Source organism: Myotis lucifugus, unplaced genomic scaffold, assembly GCF_000147115.1.
Source record: "Myotis lucifugus unplaced genomic scaffold, Myoluc2.0 scaffold_282, whole genome shotgun sequence".
In the NCBI taxonomy this organism is placed as follows: Eukaryota; Metazoa; Chordata; class Mammalia; order Chiroptera; family Vespertilionidae; genus Myotis; species Myotis lucifugus.
Genome location: NW_005871330.1, coordinates 1,576,731 through 1,599,630, shown reverse-complemented (window position 1 = coordinate 1,599,630; position 22,900 = coordinate 1,576,731). Strand labels below are relative to the sequence as shown.

General features: G+C 41.7%; 1 protein-coding gene across 1 annotated transcript in view; it reads right to left on the bottom strand.

Annotated features, from left to right (window-relative positions):
* DNAH9 (dynein axonemal heavy chain 9) overlaps window positions 1-22,900 on the bottom strand; it is a gene marked incomplete at its 3' end in the record, with an annotated part of 116,581 nt that overhangs the window by 31,666 nt on the left and 62,015 nt on the right. Inside the window, 3 exon segments of the mRNA XM_006109816.1 lie at window positions 1,359-2,229; window positions 11,804-11,970; window positions 12,607-12,829. Of these exon segments, the coding sequence (XP_006109878.1) occupies window positions 1,359-2,229; window positions 11,804-11,970; window positions 12,607-12,829 (1,261 nt within the window).

Below are 22,900 nucleotides of genomic sequence, written 5' to 3'. Positions count from 1 at the left end.
CCTGCTCCTCCTCCATCACAGGCATTGGAGGGAAAAAGTCTGGCTTGCTCAGTTTGGCTGAATTACAATGGCTCTAACAGAATTGTTACTTCTCTGTTGCCTTTCATTCCAAATGTACAACCTTTAATCTGCATTATTACATTCCACATGCTTTTGTGGGATGAGTTGGAAACATATAACGTTTTAATGAAATGTGCTTTAACTTTCAAGCAAGACCTGAACTACATGTTACATTTTGGAATCAAACTGATCTGTAAGCAAAGAACTTTCTGTGCTGAAGAGATAGAGAAAAAGGCCACAAACATAAAAAATGTTGTAAATGAATTAGAGCCCACTGAGAGGAGGGCGGGATAATGGCACAATAATTAGGACAAGAGGCAATCAACCTCGGGGAAGGGAGAAATGAGAACACATGTTTTAGAGAAATTCATCGCTCACTATTTAGCTGAAGACAGGTATTTAGCATCTGGCGCAGACATGGGGTTTGCAGAATGGCTCACTGCTGAGAAGTAGCTGGAGTTTGCCAGCAAAGCAAGTCCCCTGCTAGTCTAGACCTGCATCCTAATGACCTGCGGAGCGACCCATGAGCAGCTCACCCCAGACAGCAGTACTAATATTTCTCCCCTTTCTTGTATTTACTTTTTAAAAACCAGGTTCTCCTCTCTTTCCCCACCCATCTATGAACAAGCTGATACCGTGTGTTTCACCTTCTCCCTTTTTTTCTGCCTGACTTTTGGCGGCGTGTCAGGTCATGTTTGTTGGAGATGCCTTTGAGTGAAGCCATGGTGAGTGGCAGAGAAGGGAAGGTCTAGAGTCCAGGGGTGGGCAAACTTTTTGACTCGAGGGCCACAATGGGTTCTTAAACTGGATCGGAGGGCCGGAACAAAAGCATGGATGGAGTGTTTGTGTGAACTAATATAAATTCAAAGTAAACATCATTACATAAAGGGGTACGGGTCTTTTTTTTTTTAGTTTTATTCATTTCAAACGGGCCGGATCCGGACCGCGGGTCCGTAGTTTGCCCACGGCTGGTCTAGACCCTAGTGTCAGCAACTGCTGCTCAGCAAACAAACTGGGGCTCGCAACTGCGGCTTGCGAACCACACGCGGCTCTTTGGCCCCTTGAATGTGGCTCTTCCACAAAATACCGACTTCTGCGCATGGGCCACGAAGTTTCAATCGCACTGTACGTGTGCGCCCGCACGTGGTATTTTGTGGAAGAGCCACACTCAAGGGGCCAAAGAGCCGCATGTGGCTTGCGAGCCGCAGTTTGCCGACCACGGCCCTAGAGGATGCAGGGACTGGGCGCTCTTCCCTTGGCTCAGGTAGGGAAACAAGCAGCATTCCCTGAGCAGGTACCTGGGGCAGCTGAGCCCGGATGTCTTCAGAGCCAATGAATATACTTTCCAGGTGGGACCATGTCCGCTGCACATCAAACCACGCGGAGATGACAGCGTCCGCCGTGGACAGCTTCTTCTGCCAGCCCGACACTTCCTCCAGGAAAAAGGCTATGTACTTGGACATCATCAGGTTCTGAAGTTGGACTTGGTTATCCTCCAAAACCTCGATGAGGTCCTCATCTGAACGCAGCAGAGGGACGCTGGTCCGCAGGTGGAGCTCGTATTGGAATTCCATGCCGGCCCACGTGGCCTGCAGCTCCTTTAAGGTCTTCTCCATACCCATCTCCTTCACAGCTCTGTCCACGATGCCCTGGACCTCATCCTCAAAGCGGTGCAACTGGAGCTGCAGAAGCTGTGCCAGGGTGGTGCCCTCGCCCATGGTGAAGCTCACGCCCGTGGCCTGCATCAGCTGCCTCCAGTGCCGCTCCCGGATGGCCGGGTTCTGCAGCTCAGCCACTGCCCTCAGGGAGGTCAGTGTGTTCAACACCATGCTTTCCAGGCCTGTGAATGCATCCCAGGCCCTGACCTCCTTGTCGAGGTTCCGCAGGTACCTGGCAAACCTTTTGCACTCCAAGTCCATAGCCTCCACGTTGATGCTCTTCCATGGGGTGGCCTCCCAGGCATGGATGTTGGAGGTCACCATGCCAACGGTGTCCCAGAGCTCCTTCAGCTGGCAGATCTCCCTCCGGCACTGCCTCAGCTGCCTGTAGTCAGGAACGTTGACCTCAAACAAGCTGGCAGAATCGGAAATGGAGGCCATGGCGGATTCCATCTCCTGGAGCTCCATGTGCCTGGCATCCAGGCTTTGATGAGGGTCGGTGCTATCAAACCTACAAAACATAATGTGTTCGCTTTGTAAGTGTGGCAGACAGGCCCCCATTTCCTAGAATCCCCAAACTAACACCAGCTTACATCTTTAAACGCTTCGGATTTTAGCAAAGAGCAGTGACTTCCACCAAAGCCTGGGAAGAAAAGACATTCAGGGAGGTTGGAATAGGCTAGGCATAACCAGTTGCGGGAAAGGCAATTCAAGAGGAATATCACGCATGGATCTTTTCTTCACGTGGGAGAAGGTAAAAATACTTCTCTCATCCTCTGCTTTACCAACTTCCCCATCCAGGGGTAGAGGGGGAACACCCCTTTGTCCAGCCCCTATTAGCCTCCCCTCGGTTGGCTTCCACATCACTTGACAAAAGCATTGTCTTGTACTGTAGGTGCTGTAAAGCCAGATTCCTTCTGGGAGCTACAAGCATAGGCAGTCCTTCAGTGACAGCGCTGGCCCTCAGAAGTCCAGCCCGGACCCCACCTGGCATTGCTCCCTCTGGGGCAGTGGCTCTCAGTCTAGTAGGATTTTCAGAGTAGATCTCCTGGAAACTTTAGATGATTTCCAGGCTCAGGCTGCTCCCCAGTCCAATTAAACCAGAATCTTCGGGTGTGGGACCCAGGGAAGGGTATTTTTCAAACTCCTCACATGGTTCCAATGTGCCAGGTTGCCGTCATTGTCTGACAACCTGCCTCACCTTCAGGCAACAGCACCTCTGAATTTGAGAACCACTTGAACCAAGACCCATACAGTCACTGTGTGTCTCAAGTCCCTCTGCCAAGCTGTCCTTGATCTGCCCCTTCACCCTTCTCTGGCCTGCTCCCTCCACATCCAGGGGCAGCCTCTGGATCAGAACTTGACTCCTGTAAGAAGATACTTAGCTCTACAGTTTCAGTTCACATTTCCTCATCCTCTTCTCTCTGGTGCTTACGGCACACATCCACTGCTGCTGATCCTCACCAGTGTTAACCTACTTTATGCTGCCCCCCAGTATAGCACCAGAATAGCACCTACCCCAGCATCAGAACTTTCCATGCAAAGGAACCCACAGGGGAAGATGACATTGCCTTGGTCAGGAGAGCCCAGAACCCATGTGTTCAAGGAGCCTCTCATTTTCCTCCCCTAACCTCGCTTTAACCCTTTCTGATCTCAGGCTTTCTTGGTTCTGTGTGGCTGGAGGGCTAGATATTGGGGATACCATGACTTCAGGGTGAATACTATGTTCCTCTACAATCAGAATAGGGCATCATCAGGTACATCATGAAGGTGAAGTTGAGAGGAAATGAGTGACTAGGATTGGGCATGTTAGTTGGTGGGGTATAGAGGAGAGGCAAAAAGGAAGAGAATGACATATGAACTCTTTTTCTTGAACTGCCTCTTCTTTCAGATGTCTTTGGAAATATTTGACTGGAGAAGATGGAAAATAATCTGAATGAAAGCTATTCACCTGAACTGCTCACCACTTAAGCGTAATGATCATGGAACACAGTAACAGTTATGCCTACCATTAAATTAGTGTCAGGGTAACTTTGATCCTTCCTATCTTTGATTCCCACTTGTTCAAATACTTTGTGGCCCATGTGCTTTGATTGTGGATTTACATCTTACAAGAATGAGATTCAACATTGTACATCTTCACTGTTCTCTGGCTCCCAAGTGTTTCAGAACGAAATGCAAGGTTGGAGTCCCCAAAGTTTAGGGGCCCTATGTTTATATAGGCAAGGCGCTCACTGCCGTATAAGAGCAGTAGAAAAAGACCTAGAAGAAAAGAAAGGTAAATCCTCATGGCATGGGGTCCAGCAAGAAAGATCCCCAGGCATAAATGCTCTTCTGCTTATTCTTCATTTGCAAAGACTAACTGTTGGAGAGTGGCTGATCTGCTTTTTATCTTAACTAGAATAGCCCTAAAAAGTAAAGTTAGCCCTAACCGGTTTGGCTCAGTGGATAGAGCGTCGGCCTGAGGGCTGAAGGGTCCCAGGTTCGATTCCAGTCAAGGGCATGTACCTTGGTTGCGGGCACATACCCAGTGGGGAGTGTACAGGAGGCAGCTGATCGATGTTTCTCTCTCATCGATGTTTCTAACTCTCTATCCCTCCCCCTTTATCTCTGTAAAAAATCAAAAAAATATATTAAAAAATTTTTTTAAAAGTAAACTTAGCCTCTTGGTGTTAATACAAAAATCTATCAGACAAAACTCTAAAAGCCCACATTTTGTTTAATTTATTAATGGACTATAATTCAGGAATAATTTATTAGTAAGATATGATTCAAGTGTTTGGGGGTATACGCAGAAGATAATAAACAATCTTGCTAGCCACTCTTTCCTCAGCACATATGAAATTCTTAATCAATATTGGTTCCTTAAATATTCATAAGAGGTGATCATTTGTCGAACCTATTCCAAACTTCCTCAGCCCCGTGGCATAATTTTTGTTTACAGTTTAAATTTGTGGACAATCATTTCCTGTAGATGAGCACACATAAAAATCAATTTGGCCTAAGGAGTGAAAGGAACCTCTAGACATGAGGGCAGGTAACCCTCTTCCCATTTCAAAACTCTAGTGCAAATTGTCAGGATACTCGTAGACCTGATTAATGTGCCTAATAAACTTGAAGCAGTTCTACAAACCCTGAGGGAGCCATACAGTATAAGAACAAGAAAGTAATAGGAGGGAAAAGGGTATAGTAAGTCTTTGAAATTAAAATAATAATGCAAAAGTATTTTAATCTAAAAGAGAAATGCCTAGAAAGTCTGGATGAATAAAATTATAATTAAGAGAAATGGAACTATGGTGCTCATGCGTGTGATCTTAGAAAAGTGATTGATTCAGGTGTGACCGGGACATGGGCACAGGGAGAGAGGGAGTGGAATAAGTGACTTAATTCTTGGGAAGCTAGCAGTTGGTAAATGTTCATCTCAGTACCATACCTGCATATACAGTGAATGATAACCCACCTCTGCTTGATACTCCAGAGGTTATCGTAAAACTCCACATATCCGATCTGAATTTGTGATCTTTCAGTTCTTCTCATTCTGTGGCCCCCTGTCTCAGTGAGCAGTAAAACAATACCTTCCACTTACTTGTACAAAATGAAAGGTGGAGAATTATGCTAGACTCTCCTCCCTATTTATCTCCCATACTCAGTCAATCCTGCTGCTTCTCCCTCCCCAATCTCTCTCTCATCTGCTCTTCCATGGAGCACCTGGCCTGTTTCACCCTAATCTGTTCTCAACAGTCATCAGAGCATGGTATTTAGACTCCTAAGTGGCTGATCATTGACTAAACCTGGGCACATGGACCCCTCCACACTCATCTCCCACTTCCTGCGTTCCAGCCATACACACAGGCTGTTCTCCAGCTATTCCCTGCATCTTCATTCTTCTGTGCCTTTGTATATGCTGCTGCCTTTGCCCAGAATGTCCTCCCTCCCTCCACCTCTTTTCTCTAAATGGCTAATTTTCATTTACCTATGGCTCAAGCACTGTCTTCTACAGGAAGTGTGAATTGCCTCCTCAGTGGAGGTTCAAGTTGGCACCCAATGAACATGTCCAATTACTCATTTTTGAAATTGTCCCTGAGGCTGGAAGTCTCAGAGGTCAGGGAATGTGCATTTTCTTAAAACCCTACCACTTACATCATGTTTTGCTAACTCCACTGTTAAGACCAGAACCTCTTCTGCTCTATGGAAGCCTGAATCATGTGAATGAGTCAGATTAACTGGAAGAACAGGATCAAGCTGAACTAATGACAGGTCTTAGGATTTCAATACGTCTCTGGGAGATTTAATGAATAATAGAGCTCTTTTCTCTAGCTATCAAAGAGACAGCAGACACTGTGCAAGCAAGATGGGGCCCTTTTTTCCTCGTGTCTGCTGCACTGGGCTATTTGGAAAGCCTTGCTTTCTCTGGTTATCATGTAGAGCAACACCCAGTGAGAGAGTGTCTCCAAGAATGCTCTCCCAACTGTTCACAGAATCTGGTTGCCACCCAGGTGGAGAATTATGCTAGACTCTCCTCTCTATTTATCTCCCATACTCAGTCAATCCTGCTGCTTCTCCCTCCCCAATCTCTCTCTAATCGCTCTTCCAGCGGAAAACACGAATGGCCTCCACTGAGCTGGAGCTCATCGGGATCAAATGCTTTGGCTTAGAAACCCCTGGGTTACTTGGCGTTGATGTGGGTAAAAAGATTGTATGTCATGGCATCATTTCTTAAGGTCAGGAAGACCTTGCTCAAGGTCAGGAAGACTAAAGAAGTGAATGCAGCTAGAAGCATGAATGAAGCATTCCTTTCACTCAAAAAGGGAAGAGTTAGTCTCCAATTTTAAAATTTGTGGAAAGTTCCTGAATCTGAGTATGATGATTTAGCCAATTGCTGTGTTGTGAGAGAGCTCAGCTAAGAATATGCTGAGACAGCTTAGAGTTCAGCACTAAAGGAGGTAGTAAAACTTGACTTGAACATGAAGAACCTCAACCCAAGCAACCTGACTTCACCCAGCACCTGTCAGACTATAAGCGCTTAATGAGACACTCACTTTCCTTTTTCTCTTCAAAGACAAGCTCAGTGTGAGCTTAACCCTCAATCGACCCAGGAGCAGAAACTTGCATTCACAGAGGAATGGACCAGGGTCTGCATTTTAGAAATCTGTAAAGGACCTAAAAGTGAAGGAGCCAGAATTATACTCATTTGCCACACGCAGTACTTTAAAAATTTTAAACACACAAATTCACAAACATCAAACTAAGAAACCAAACAAAACATGAGCTGAGCCCTAACTGGTTTGGCTCAGTGGATAGAGAACGTCAGCCTGTGGACCAAAGAGTCCTGGATTCAATTCTGGTCAAGGGCACACACTTCAGTTGTAGGCTCCTCCCTGGCCTGGGCCCTGGTCCGGGGCCTGCAGGAGGCAACCAATCGATGTGTGTTTTTTTCACATTGATGTTTCTCCCTGTCTTTTCCCTCTCTCCTCCACTCTCTCTGAAAATCAATGGGAAAATATCCTCGGGTGAGGATTAAAAAAGAAAAAAAAAACATGAGCTGACACCCACTAAGACTCCCTTCAGCAACAAATCTACAATTCTGCTCTAGTCTGACGGTTTTCTTGACAAGAAGAGAAATACATCAGAATTGCGGCAGCGTCTGGTTTCCCACACTGCTGCGAGCAGTTCTTTTCAAAGGCTTCTTTTGCAAAGATGCATCTGCATGTCAAATTAACAGATGTGAATTTGGAAAACCCAGCAAAGAGTAGCGATGTCCTCAGAGGCAGCAGATACAAGTGCTAAGAAAGAGAGAACAATGCAGCTAGCAAATGAAGAAACAACGCCAGCTGATCGATATGCACACTTGATGTAACAACGAAGGAGGGAGGGCCACCAGATTTCCAACAGACATGCAAAAGCACACCAGCAAACGAGGCGCTGTTTCCTCTCAAGCAGTCTCAGAAGTCTGTTTGGGAAGGTAGTTCACCAAACATCTTTAGAATTTCTTTCCTGAAATTTTCTTTAGAGACAGCTGATGCAAAAAAAAAATTGTGTTGTTCTTTTTAAGTACCTTAAGTCACACTGGTACTTATGGTTAAGTGTGACTGCTCCTAACATGAAGCAGGAGGACCCAGGGTGGTAACCAGTTTCACCATCAGCTCTGGCTCTGCAACATCAGTGTTGGATTTCGAAGCTTCTACCCTATGCCAAAGGAGAGTCAACACAACGTGCCTCAGACCCACTGAAAAGTCCCGGAAGGAGCACCACTAATGTTTCAAGCAATAGATGCTTCTTTGGAACAAGGGCATAGTTCCTGAGGCAATTACTCTCAAGGATACTCACGTGTTTGGGGCCACGTGCCCTGGCAAGACTACTTAAAGCAGTGGTTCTCATCCTTGGCTGCACATTACAATAACCTGGGAATCTTTTTAAAATCCTGATTTCTGGGCCTCATCCTCCGGAAATGCTGTTTCTTTGTTACTAATGTTGTGGCCCCACCCCATAACAAAGAAACAGAATATCCGGAGGATGAGGCCCAGAAATCAGGATTTTAAAAAGGTTCCCAGGTGATTCTAATGTGCAGCCAAGGTTGAGAACCACTGAACCAGTTACTCCCCTAGGGCAGCAGTCGCAAACTTGGCTGCACATTGGAATCACTTGGGGGGCGTCACCAAGTACTGATGGTCCGTAGGAAGGCTGGGCATTGGGAGTTCTAATGCCCCCAGGTGACTCTGATGGGCAGCTCACGGCAGCACACTGCTTCAGAGACCAGGTTGTATATCTCACGTGTGTCCTTCCCTGCTTCCTAACATACTCGTCCTGTTCTCTGTAGTCACAAGTATAATGTTGGGGAGGCAGTAGCTGCTTAATAAATGTTTGATGAATAAATAATAGGATTAAGTAGGTCCTCACTGCCAGGTTGGATGATCCATGATCCAGTTTGCCTGAGATGAGGGGCTTCCCTGGATGTGTGACCTTCAGGGTTAAACCAGAAGAGTCCGAAGAAAACCGGGATGGCTGGTCACCCTGGTGGCAGGCTCAGAACAAAGATTAACAACCTTCTGAGGTGAATGTTATTCTTAACTCCATTTAACAGATGAGGAAATGGAAGCAGGGAGATGTTGAGTAGCTCCCTGACATACACAGTAAGTTGTTGACGTGAGATTAGACGTCTAACTGAGCAGCCTGAACCCAAAGTCCATGTACATAATCACTCTGCTAAACGTCCTTCCAATAAAGTTGTGGGTGTTTTTTTTTTTTATGTTAACCTGTGTCTATCAGCATTGTATTTCCGTGGGTAAGTAACCCTTAAAAATGAAAACGTTTCTTCCTCCTTACGTAGGGCATTTTCAGTTTGGCAACGTCCAAGCTTGTCCCTCCCAAACTAGAGGGAGAGCCAGAAAGCAGCTCAGCGGGACAGGAAGAAACCCTGGAGCTGAGGTGAGGGAACAGTGCCCGCTTCACCAGCAACACAGGACCATCCAGAACTGCAGACACAGGACCATCCAGAACTGCAGACACAACACCATAAGAACCAGCAGACACAGGACCTTCCAGAACCACAGACACAGGACCATAAGAACCAGCAGACACAGGACCATAAGAACCAGCAGGCACAGGACCATAAGTACTGGCAGACACAGGATCATCCAGAACCAGCAGGCACAGGACCATAAGTACTGGCAGACACAGGATCATCCAGAACCAGCAGGCACAGGACCATAAGAACCAGCAGGCACGGGACCATGCAGAACCAACAACACAGGACCTTCCAGTACCAGCAGACACAGGACCATAAGAACCAGCAGACACGGGACCATCCAGAGCCAGCAAACACAGGGCTGTCCAGATCAGTGTGTTCTCCTGGTTGGAGCCCCAGGTGCTGACAGTGGGCAAGACAGAGCCCCGATGGACATCTTCACCACGGGAAGATGTGTGTGTGCGCGCACATGTGAGTGGACTGCCCATCCTATAGTTGTTCTGTTTGAATAGTTGTGATTAGAGCCCTAATCACAAGTAGGGGGTGTCAGAGAATGCACACCCCAAAGTAAATCTTTTACCTCAAATCCTTCCTCCAAAATGCCTTCCAAAATTATTTTAAATTCTATCAGCCTTTTTTTTTTTTTAAACCAAAAGGAGTCTGTGAGAACTTAGAATACTAACAGTTTCGTAAAATCCTAGAAACTTTAGTTCCAACCACTATAGATCTACCATACAATCCAGCAATTCCACTTCTGGGTATATAACCAAAGGAAATGAAAACCGGATTTCAATGAGATATAATCACTCCCATGTTTATCAAAGCATTATCACAATAGCCAAGATAAGGGAACAACCCGAAGGCCCATCAGTGGAGGCATGGACAAAAAGATGTGAAGCATATACATAATAGAATATTATTCAGCAACGAGAAAGAGGGATATCCTCCCATCTGCAACAACACGATGGACCTTTAGCACATAGTACTGAGCTAAGTCATAGAAAGACAAGTATTGTATGAGAATAAAATGGTGGTTACCAGGTGATGGGAGTGGCAGTAAGAGTACATTGAAGGGTACAAACTTGTAACAACTAGTCAATAAGCCATACAAACGAATGCACAATATAATGAATCTATATATATAAAAACCTAAGTGACCGGACGACTGAATGATTAGTTGACCAGTTGCTATGACGCACACTAAACACCAGGGGGCAGATGCTCAATGCAGGAGCTGCCCCCTGGTGGTCAGTGTGCTCCCACAGTGGAAGTGCTGCTCAGCTGACCAATGGGCGCCTGATGCAGGGCTCATGGCTGGCGAGTGCGGCTGTGGCGGCGTGAGCCTTTCCCAATTGAGACTGACTGGGCATGAGCCCGCGGAAGGTGCAGTGGGGCCAGGATGAGTGGGAGTGGCAGGTGGCGTTGGACTGCCAGTTTCGGCTGCATCCCCACAGGTCATGCTGAGCTTCTAGAATCTATCTATAATAATAAAAGTGTAATATGCAAATTGACCAAACGGCTGAACAGCAGAACAACCATCCAGCTGTCTTTCCAGATGACCTTCTGGATGACCTTCCGAATGAAGCTGGGGCTGCTCCATGGCTGTGAGGGCTGAGGCAGCTGGGCTGCAAAGGCCTACTCTTGCATGCATTTCGTGCATAGGGCCTATATATATATATAAGCCTGAGCAACCGAACAACCAAATGACTGGAATGACCGGTCGCTATGATGTGCACTGACCACCAGGGGGCAGATGCTCAACACAGGAGCTACCTTCTGGTGGTCAGTGTGCTTCCACAGTGGGAGCTCCACTCAGCTGAGACCCAACCCAGAGGCCCACAGCCCGGTGGCAGCCACTCCCTCCCTCAGTAGTCCTGCAGGTCCAATCTCCAGAGAATGAGCCAGGCACAGACGGACCAGCACCACCATCATGATCCCAACAGCACTGCCGGCCTCCTGGAAGTTGGCCTCGGGCACCACAGCTGCTTCCTCTCCCTAGATGCTCCGCAAGGAAGAAACAATATAAAAGCAGCCTCCAGGTGGCTCCCGACAACTGGTGCGAAAGTCAGTGGGATGGATCCGGATCTTGGGCCAGCAAGGGCGTCCCACCACCTGCCCAGAGGGCCGATCGTGTCCCGGCCCCCTTTTCCCCCTTGGAACCCTACCCATGCACGAATTCATGCACTGGGCTTCTAGTAGACAATAATATTGCACTATAATTATGCAGTGTGATAAACATTGCTACATTGGCAATCATATCACAATATGTAAATGTATCAAAGTAACACACTGTACTTGTAAACTTACCGAAGTTACATGTCAGATTTATGTTTTAAAAAACCTCTAGTAATTTTACTACATTAAATCCCTTTCTAGACCTGGAGGAACAGAAAGTTCTATCCTTTTTTTTTTTGAACAGCCCTTGGCCATCTCATTCAGGCCATGATAGGACTGCCCACATCAGCACCATGTTCTAACCTACGGACCTCAATGGGAGGGAAGACGGGTGACTAGTGTCCCTGTCCTAAGAGAACAGGCAAATGCAATGCAGAGATCCTCAGTGACTCCGAGATCACTGTGTTTAAAGGAAAAAAGGCAGTGGCAGCAGCCTGGGGCCTACCTGAAGGGCGCCTCTCTGTGGAATCGCTCCCAGAACTGCTGCTGCTCAGCCTCGAAGGCGGTGCACCTCTGCCGGAGAAGGGCCACCTCGCTGGCCTGCAGGGGGGCCACGTGCTGCCGCACAGTGATGGCCAACTTTTTTATGTTGTTCCACTTCTCAGGCAGCTCCTGCAAAGGAGACGTCAGTATGCTCAGACCCACCTGGTGCTCCCCTCCCCACAATCCCAAAGCGGAGCAGTACCCAGTGTCCTCATCTCTGCTGCAGTGCCAGGGCCAACGTCCCAGTACCACTGGACCGTTCTCAACCCCCCCGCCTTGACGTGTCTCCCGGGTTGCCTGCTCTTCTGACTATCACCTACTTCCCACTCAATACCGTTCTTCTTGTTCCTCTTGACCTAACCTCTAACCTGGAAATCTGTGCCCTTTTCTCTACTTTCAGGAGTGCTGTGCTATTTTCTATGTCTCCATTTCTACTTACAACATCTTAATGTTTCTTAGACCTGCTTTTTTTTTCCCACTGACTCAAAAAGTTGGCTCATCTTTAATTCTGGTAAAAACAACAACCCAAAACACTTATCTACATCAATTCTCCCACACCACTCCAGCATCATATTGTTTCAAATTTATTGAGTTTCAGGTATGTGCTAGACATTACACATACATGACACATATAGTCCAAAACATGGACCTTGGGTTGTCAGCAAGCCCTGATTTTCATTTCCTTAAACCCACCTCACCCCACTCTGAAATCTTGGAACTTTCCCTCTATTTCTTTTACTAGGAAAACATAAACTTAGCACTGACCTCCAGCAGCTTAAACACCGTTTCCGGCAACTCTTGCTCATAGGTCTTCAGCAATTCAATGGTTTGCTTTAAGGGCTCAAACATCTCATCAGTGCTGCTCTGCCTTTCTTTAAGAGCCATAAGGTGTTGCATAATCTCGACCAGTCCGTTGGAATCTCCTTTTTCGACTTTCTTGAGCAAGCTGCCCTCACTATTTTTTATAAACACGTCAAGGTCTGCCAAGCTAAGCAAAACAGACGAACATCAGGAGCCATTTTCCTTCCACTCCTCAAAAGGAAGTTTTATGTATTTCCCCAACAATAATAGTTTTTTGTTTTTTTTATGGAAAGCTTTGCATGTGCCCAGCACTGGGCACTGTCTACCAGTATATCGTGATGATAAGAGTCAGCCCTAATCAGAAGTGTCAGTCATGAGAGACAAGGCTGAGACCTCTGTTCTGGAAGAGACTCACATGACACATTAGTGGGACAACTGATGAAATATAAATAGTTGCTAATTCTCCAGCAACATTAACTTCCTGCTTTGGATAATAGAAATGTTATCATTTGGGAAAGCTGAGTGAAGGTGAAGGTAAAAGAGAACTCGGTGTTATTTTTGCAACGTTTTTGGAAATCTGAAATTATTTCTAAGTGAAAAGTTTAAGATTTGAAAATAAAAAAATACTGTGGCCTCTAAAATTGTACACATTTGTGTTTGATTCTGACACAAGATGGCCGAATCATTTAGCATCTCTGAGTTTCAGTTTCCCCATCTATAAGATTGAAAAGATCATTTCTGTCTCACTGGATATTGTGAGAATTAAATGAAATTTATTCTTTAATTCAAAACTATTTATTTATTGAGCATCTATTATGATTGTGCTTCTAGGTTCTGAGGATAGAATGATAAACAAGATAAACAAAGGCTCTGCCCTTACAAAGCTTACTTTCTAGTGGGGAACGTAACGAGGAAACAATAAATTGTATAGTTTCACATAATGATGAGTGCTATGAGATAGAAACACAGACTAGGACCATTTTCCATGGAGCAGTCAGTGAAGGCTTCCTTCCTGAGGGGATATGTAAGTGAAAATGTAAATGATGTGAAGGAGTGAGCCACAGAAGAAAGTGGGAAAAGAGCTTTGCAGATAGAGGGGGCAGCGTGAGTAAAGGGATGAGAACTCTGAGTAGGGGAAGGACATGCCTTGGTTTATGTTTTCTAAAGGATCTGTAGCTGGAGGAGAGCAGGTTTTATTGGAGGTGGTAGTAATGATGATAGTGATAGTGGTATTGGTGATGCGGATAGGAGAACAGAGGGCATTTTTAGGGACTACAGTCAGTGTCCAGGTGACAGGAGATGTTGGCTTTGACTTGCATGGTGGACATCAGGAGTGGTCAGAGTCAAGATAATTTTGCATGCAGAACCAGCAGGACCCACTGAAGGATTGGAGGAAAGGTGTGAGGAGGGAATGAGTAAAATCCATAATGACTCTGGCAATGGGGTAATAAATGATGATGCCATTTAAAGATACAGGAAAGAATTGTGGAAAACTAGATTTTTTGGAGGGAGAGGAATAAGTTTTAAACATGTTTGGTTTAAGATGACAGTTGAATGTAATTCTAGAGTTCCTGAGAGATTGGGCTGAAAATATAAATTTGGTAGTTACCAGCACATGGATGGATTAACATGCTGGGTTAGAGATCATATAGCATAGAATGTAGATAGAGAAGAAAGTTCAGGATTGAGGTTTCAGGAATTTTAATATTTTTAGGTCTAGAAGAGGAGATGAGTTCTACCGTGGAGATCAAGAAAGCAAAGGTTTAGAAGGAAAACAAGAAATGTAAGGTATCTTGAGAGCCAGAGAAAGAACCTGCTTGGGAAAGAGGGAGTGATCAGTTGTGCTGAATCCTCTTGAGCAGAATAAGTAAGATGATGACGGATCATTACCACAGGACACGGCCATATGAGAGTCATCAGTGATCTTGACAAGAGTGGTTTCAGTGGAGAGGTCTAGCAAGGAGGCCTGACTGCAGAGTAAGTGGAAAATTGTCAGCTTCTGTTTCAAGCTGTCTGGTATACACAATAAGATGGATAACCCTTCTGCTAAAACAATTAAAATGCTTAAGCAAATATTTCAAAATCATTTAAAAATGCATCACTAAGGTGGCATGAAATTAAGGAATCTCCAGAGGCTGAAAGTGTAGTGAAAGCAAGAACTAAGCAAGATTCAAGGCTGGATTTCATGTGATCATTTCTACGGAACCCTGGAAATCTTGAACTAGTTTGATTGCTTTGTGCTATGTGAGGAAAAGGTGATTAAGCCTCATACCCACACAAGGTGAGGGAACTAATAGGAAGCTGCATATAAAATTTCAATACAATAAGGTGAACAAGGAATAAACATGCTGCACAAAAGGGGAGAGTATGGAAACTTGCCTGCCTTAATCCGGGCACTAGGTGGACCCCTGGGAAAGTTAAATACAAAGGGGTTGGAAGGGTCCCTTGATGACTAGCAGAAATAAATATAAATCCTTTCTGGAGGAATGAAAGTAGAATTCAGTTCTCAAAAGAGTTCCACAGATAATATTCCAAGGAACATTTTTACAATCAAAAGTCACAAAATATACAAGGAAGGAAGTCACCATGAGTAGAAGGCAGCAGAAACAGCAACATTAAACCCGTTAAGATTTCAGATATTATAATTCAAATGCAGGATATAAAATAACAATATTTAATATATTTAAAGGACAGAAAAAAAAGAACTCTTGCTTAAGCACCTTGCTTTATCATTCCTGACCCACATAGCAGGTGAAAGTGCTTTCCCTGCATTTTCTCGGACATCAATTCAGGACTGACTAAGACAAAGGACTTCATCCTTTTAAGCACAATATATCAGCTTAGACAGAAATGGTTTCTTTAGGAATCACCCTCCACAAGCCTAGATAAGCTCTTCCAGTCTCAGTAGTCAGAGCCCCTGCCCTAACCCAGCTCTAAGTTCAAGCATAAATTCAACATAGTCTCAAAGTCAGGTTTGGAGGCAATTTGAGAGGTTCTTCAAATATGCCCAGAACCTTTCTATTGAATGATAGATTATAGAAATGAAAAAAATTAATTTAGATGAATAACATAAAAATGATGGCCTGTGATGGCATTACTTTGTGAAGAGAAGCATAGGAAAAGCTCTGAATATGTGTTTTAGCAAAGGAAAAATGATTGCACTGTGCTATGATAATGGACAAGTCCAGGATAAAGAAGGTAACAATTTTCTGTAGGCCTTTATGTGAACTTCATCTATGGCAAGAAGAAACAAACCATTTTTAAGTTGATGAATCAGAATTTGTCTTTATTAGAGGGTATCCTCTAATAAATGTATTATAAAACTTAAAAAATCGCCGAAACCGGTTTGGCTCAGTGGATAGAGCGTCGGCCTGCGGACTGAAAGGTCCCAGGTTCGATTCCGGTCAAGGGCATGTACCTGGGTTTCGGGCACATCCCCAGTAGGAGATGTGCAGGAGGCAGCTGATTGATGTTTCTCTCTCATCGATGTTTCTAACTCTCTATTCCTCTCCCTTCCTCTCTGTAAAAAATCAATAAAATATATTTAAAAAAAAGAAAAGAAAATTTCCCTAACCTGGTGAAGGAAAAGGTCACTCAAGTTCAGAAAGCACAGAGTCGCAATCAAAATGAACCCTCCCCAAAAACTATATCCAAACACATCATAATTAAATTGGCAAACATTGAAGATAAAGACAAGGAAAGAATCTTAAAGGCAGCAAGAGAGAGACAGAAAGTTACCTACAAGGGAGTTCCCATTAGACTGTCAGCAGATTTCTCAATAGAAACATTTCAGGCCAGAAGGGTGTGGCATGACATAAACAAAGTAATGAAAAGCAAGGGACTGAATCCAAGACTACTCTATTCAGCAAGGTTATCATTCAAAATTGAAGGTGAAATACAGAGCTTCTCAGACAAAAAGAAAAAAGGCTAAAGGAGTTAATCATCACCAAATCAGCACTGCAAGAAATGCTAAAGGGACTGGTATAAGAAGAAGAAATAGAGAAGAGAGAGGAACATAGTTATAAATAAAGTAATGACCAAAAAAAGTACCTATCTAGAATAATAAAAGCTTAATATGCTAATTAGTTTAGACAGCCGAACAGCAGAAGGACTGTCCGGATGACCTTTCAGACGAAGCTGGGGCTATGAGGGCCGAGGCCTCTGGTCAATAATAACCTTAAATATAAATGGAGTAAATGCTCCCATCAAAAGACATCAGGTAGCTGAATGGATAAGAAAACATGACCCATGTATATGCTGTCTACAAGAGACCCACCTCAGAATAAAAGACTCACACAGGATGAAAATGAAGGGATGGAAAAAAAATTCCATGCAAATGGAAATGAGAAAAAGCTTGGGTAGCAATAACCATATATGACAAACAGATTTCAAAATGAAGGCCATAACAAAAGACAATGAAGGTCACTACATAATACTGAAGGGTTTAATACAACAAGAGGATATAACCCTGGTAAACATATATGCATCCAATACAGGAGCACCCAAATATAAAAAGACACCTCTGGAGAACTTTAAGGAAAAGATAGACAGCAATACCATCTTAGTAGAGGACTTTAACACCCCACTGACATCACTGGATAGATCCTCTAGACAAAAATATCAAGTAAACAATGATCCTAAATGACACATTATAGCAGACAGAATTGACATTTAAAGAACATTTACCCCAAAGTTACAGAATATACATTTTTCTCAAGTGCACATGAGTCATTCTCAAAGATAGACCACATGTTAGGGCACAAACTAAGTCTCTAAAAGTGTGAGAAGATTGAAATCATATCAATCATCTTCTCGGATCACAATGGCATGAAACTAGAAATGAACTACAATAAAAACACTCAAAAACATTCTCAAACACATGAAGGCTAAATAGCAAGTTATTAAATAATAAATGGGTTCCAATGAGATCAAGGGAGAAATAAAAAAACTTCCTGAAAACACATGAAAATGAACACACAACTACACAAAATCTATGAGACACAGCGAAAGCAGTCCTGAGAGCGAAGTTTATAGCAATACAGCCTATGTCAAAAACCAAGAAATGTTTCTAATAAACTATCTAACCCTACAACTTACCTAAAGAATTAGAAAGAGAACAAGAAAAGTCCAGAGTATGTACAAGGAAGGAAATAATAAAGATCAGAGAGGAAATAAACGACAGAGACTAAACACACACACACACACACACACACACACACACACACACACAATACCAGAGATCAATGAAACCAAGAGCTGGTTCTTTGAAAAGATAAATAAAATTGATGAACCTTTAGCCAGATTCATTAAGAAACAAAGAGAGAGGACCCAAATAAATAAAATCAGAAAAGAAAAAGGTAAAGTACAATAGAGGCTGGTACAATATTTGCAAATCAATAGATGTTCTGCTCTCACATGGATGTTTCTCTTTCTCTCTCCCTCTCCCTTACTCTCCCTCTAAAAATCAATAAAAATGTTGTTTTAAAAAGGAACTTTTAAAAATATATATTTTATTGATTTTTTTACAGAGAGGAAGGGAGAGGGATAGAGAGTTAGAAACATCAATGAGAGAGAAACATCGATCAGCTGCCTCCTGCACATTCCCTACTGGGGATGTGCCCGCAACTAAGGTACATGCCCTTGGCCAGAATCGAACCTGGGATCCTTGAGTCCGCAGGCCGACGCTCTATCCACTGAGTTAAATTGGTTAGGGCAAAAGGAACTTTTAATAATATACCTCATGTAGCAGGTCTGTAATATAAAAAGATGTAATGAGTAAAGATATCAGTAAATATGTGGATAAATTTAAATAAACATTAAGTGTCGAAAAATAAAGTATGATTTGTGGAGTTCAAATAAAAAATAGAGAACAATTGAAATTACTGGGAATGAGAGAATATAATTTGATGGATGAACAGTTGAGATCAAACTATTCTAAAGTCTTTGTGTTGGTTGTGAGGAGCGTAACAATACTGATACATTTATTCCTTTTAAGCGTACTTATTAAAATAGGTATGGTATCCATAAGAACAGTAGACCTAGATGCAAGTTAGCGAAGGGAAAAAATGGAATAAGAAAAAGGGAAAGAAGGACAATAGAAAGTACATAATAAAATGGTAGAAATTAATCCAAATATAGCAGAATAGAAATTAATAAACAAAACCCTCCAGTTACAATATAAATAGTAAGGTAGGTAAAACACAAATTCTATGCCAATTACAAAAATATCTCCTAATATAAAGGCACAGAGAGATTGAAAGCCAAAGGATAAAAGAGAAACACCAGGAAAATATACAAATGAAAATGGTTTAGTTTTATTAATATAAGACAGAACAGACTTTACTACAAGAAATGTAGCTAGTGATAAAGGAGATCTTTAATGTGTTGCTAAAAGTTTCAATTTTCCAGGAAGATATAGAAAGTCAACCTCTGTATGCTCATAGAACATAGCCTTAAAAAATATAAAAAAGTGACAGAATTATAAGGAGAAATTCACATCAAAGTGGAAGATTGTTAACACAATTATCTCTGTAATGGATAAATTTAAGCAGACAAAAAAGGCATTGAGGGTACAGTGGGTTTGAGTAAAACAATGAGTTTGATCATATAGGCATGTATAGAACATTACATCCAGCAGGCATAGAATACACATTCTTTCCAAATAAGTACACAGAACACTCATAAAAGTTGTGCATACTGTAGTATATGAAGCAAGCTTCAAGAAATTTCAGAAGCTTATTATTACATATGTCCCAGTCTCTGACCACAGTGCAATGTTAGAAATTAGTAACAGAAATGCAACTAGAAGGACCCCATTTTTAGAAAGTTAGAAATATATAAATACATTGTAATGGATATTAAAAATGTTATAATAAATTATCATTAAAGTATTGAATATTAAGACTTAAAATGTCAGTAAAATTGTACTGAGAATGGAATTTATAACTTTAAGAGTTATATTAAAAATAACAAGGAGTGCAACATGAATAAACAAAGCATCCATCTTAAGTCAGCCTAAAGAATAGAAAATAAATCCCCCAAATAGAAGGAAATAATAAACATAAAAGAATAAATCACTGAAATAGAAATCAAATTACAACGAAAGCGAATCAATGCATTCATAAAATTGTTTTTGTAAGCCTGCACCAAGATTAATGAGGGAAAGAAATCAGAAAGCACAAATAAAATAGAGTAAAACAAAAAGAGGGACATAACCACGGATGCTGTATCGATTATGAGGTAAGAGAAGATTATCCATTTTATGACAATAACTCAAGGATTTACATGAAATGTATACATTTCTAGACAAACAGACTTACTATATTCCTTAGTATCCTTAACATCCCTGTACCCACTAGAGAAATTGTGGGTAAAAATCTTGCCACAAAGAAAATACCAAGCCCAGATGGCTCAACAGAAGATTTAAATCAAACTCTCAAGGATCAGAGAATCCCAACCTTACACCAACTCTTCTAAAGAATAAACTCATCTTATGAAGCTAGCAGAGCCACAGAGCAAGGTAAAAGATAGTATAAGAAAGGGAAATTGAAGGCCAATCCCATTGCAAACATAGTCGCATCAACACTAAACAAAATGTTTGGAAAGAAAATTAACCAATGGATATATGGGGAAAAGGTAATACTTTGTGTTGGGCTTATCTCAGTAACGCTAGGCTGGTTTAGTAGTAGAAAACAAAAAATGTATTCACCACTTTAACATTTTGATGTGAAAAATATAATTATCTTAATGAAATTAGAAAAAGTACTTGATAAAATGTTGTATCTCTTTATGCTAAATCCTCTTAACAGATTAATAATAATAGGGAACTTCTTTAATCAGATAAAGAGGATTAGGGATAAGGCAAGGGTACTCATCATCACCACTTTATGCAATATTGGACTGAAAGTCTTAGGCAGTGTGGTTATATAAGAAATAGAGATAAAATACATTTTAAAAAAGACTGAGAAGGAAGATATAAAACCATCATAAATTGATAGATGATGACTAAGTATACAGCAAACCGAAATGAGTACACAGATAAATTATTAGAATTAATAACTTAATTTAGCAAAGCTGTTTGATACAAAATCAAGATACAAAAATCAATTCCATTTCCACAGAAAATATGATTTTAAAATATTATTTACACTAGGGGCTAAAAAATAAAATACCAAGGAATAAATCTTGGCAAAGGCATGAAAATATTTTAAAGGTAACAATTACAAAATTTTATTGAAATACATTTAAAAAGACTGATAAATGAAGAGGACATGCTCTTGAATAGAAATACTCAATACAATAAAAATGACAATTCTCCTCAAATTGATTTATAGTCACTGCAATCAAAATCCCCACACACTTTTTTCTTTAACAAAACTGATTTTTAAATTTATGTAAAATAGCAAGGGCCAAAATTTATAGAGACATTCTTAATAAAAATGAATAAGATGGGGACTGGTGCTGCCAGATATCAACATTTATTACAGAGCTACAGTAATTAGGACTGTGTTGTGTTAATGTAGCAATAGACAAGGGGCTACTTACTGTGAAAGATAAAGTTATAAAACTTTTAGGAGAAAATATAGGAGAATATCTTTAGGATCTCAGGGCAAGAAAGGATTTATTTAACAAGGCAAAAGAGAACAACATAAAGGAAAAGATAGACACAGTTGGCTAAATTAAAATGAAGAACTGCTCTCAAGATACACCCTAAATGCAATGGAAAGCCAAGCCACACAATGGGAGACTGTAGTTGTAATCTATACAAAGAACAAAGGATTAGATATCGAATGTGTAAGTGACTTCTAAATATCAAAGAGGGGAAAATAAAGTCCAATAAAAAATGGGCAAGAGCTATGAATAGGCACAAAAGGAGAAATATAATGACTCACTAAAAACATAAAAAGATGAGCCACTCCAGTCATGATCAGAATAATGCAAAATATTTGCCACAATAAGATGCCACTAAAAAAAATGGCCAGCATTAAACAGTCTGTCCATACCACGAGGTGTTGAGAATGTGGGGCTACAGGAATTGTTATAACTGGCTGCTCTACCTTGGAGAGAGTTGGCATCATATGCATTCTCTTTGACTTGGCAATTCCTCTCTTAAGCATTGGAATGTTTGCCCATGTACACCATGATGCACATATTAAGAGTTCTCATAGCAACATGGCCGATATTAGCAAAATCAGCTGAAACAACTCACATGATCACCAATCATAGACTGGATATATAAGTTGTGATATATTCATATGATGGAGTATTATAGCAGTGAAAATGAATTCATTGCTTTACTCCAAACATGAGTGGATCTTAAATGTAATGCTGAATGAAAGAGATAGGACACAGAAAAATATAAATATGAAATACTGTTTCATTTTCAAAATGTTTTAAAATGCAAATCTATATATGTATACTAGTATATACTATGTGCATATATGTATATATGTGTATGTATACATATGTATATATGTATGTGATATTATATATAAAGTCATGAAGAAAAGCATGAGAAGGATCATATCACATTTAGTGTAGGGGTAACATCTGGCAGGGAGGGGGAGAGGGATTTGATCAGGGAGAAGTGTTTAAGGGAATTTTAAAATATAGCCAATGTTCTGTTTCTTAGCTGGATAAGGCAAATACAAGTATTTGTTGTAATATTCTTCTCTAAATTATATGAGTGTTATATTTCATAATAAAACTGTTTGTAGAGAGACAATGGATGAAGAAGTAAAAGAATCAAATATAGAGAGATCTTTGAGTTTTTCTGTGACGGAGGCCACACAAAAATGGCGGTGTGGCCGGAAGGACTCATGGGGCCATGTTTTTTCTTTCTTTTTTAAAAAGATGGCAGCTATGACAATACAGCTGCATGCTGTTGAATATTGATAGGGAATATTTAAGGAGGTAAGACCTTGAGTAATGAGAGAAAACAGGCTGGGCTTAGAAAAGCAGGGATAATTTATCTACCGAAACAGCTAAGGGAGTTGAATGTATGGCTAAAAATGCAAGTAAGATGGTAGATTTTTAGATGCAAAAGGGAGATAGTTCTCCTATAATTGCTTCTAATTTCTCAGTGAATGAAAGGCAGCATTATAAGGAAGGGCAGAAAGGATATTTGAGGTTTGAGGAGACAGAGGAAAAGGGGGTCAGAGAATTGAAGCATTCATGGAAATGTGCAGGATGTGATGGAATGCTATGTTTATACATGGAGATTTGGCAGAAGAATGGGTGTTTTTTCTTTCATTAAGGA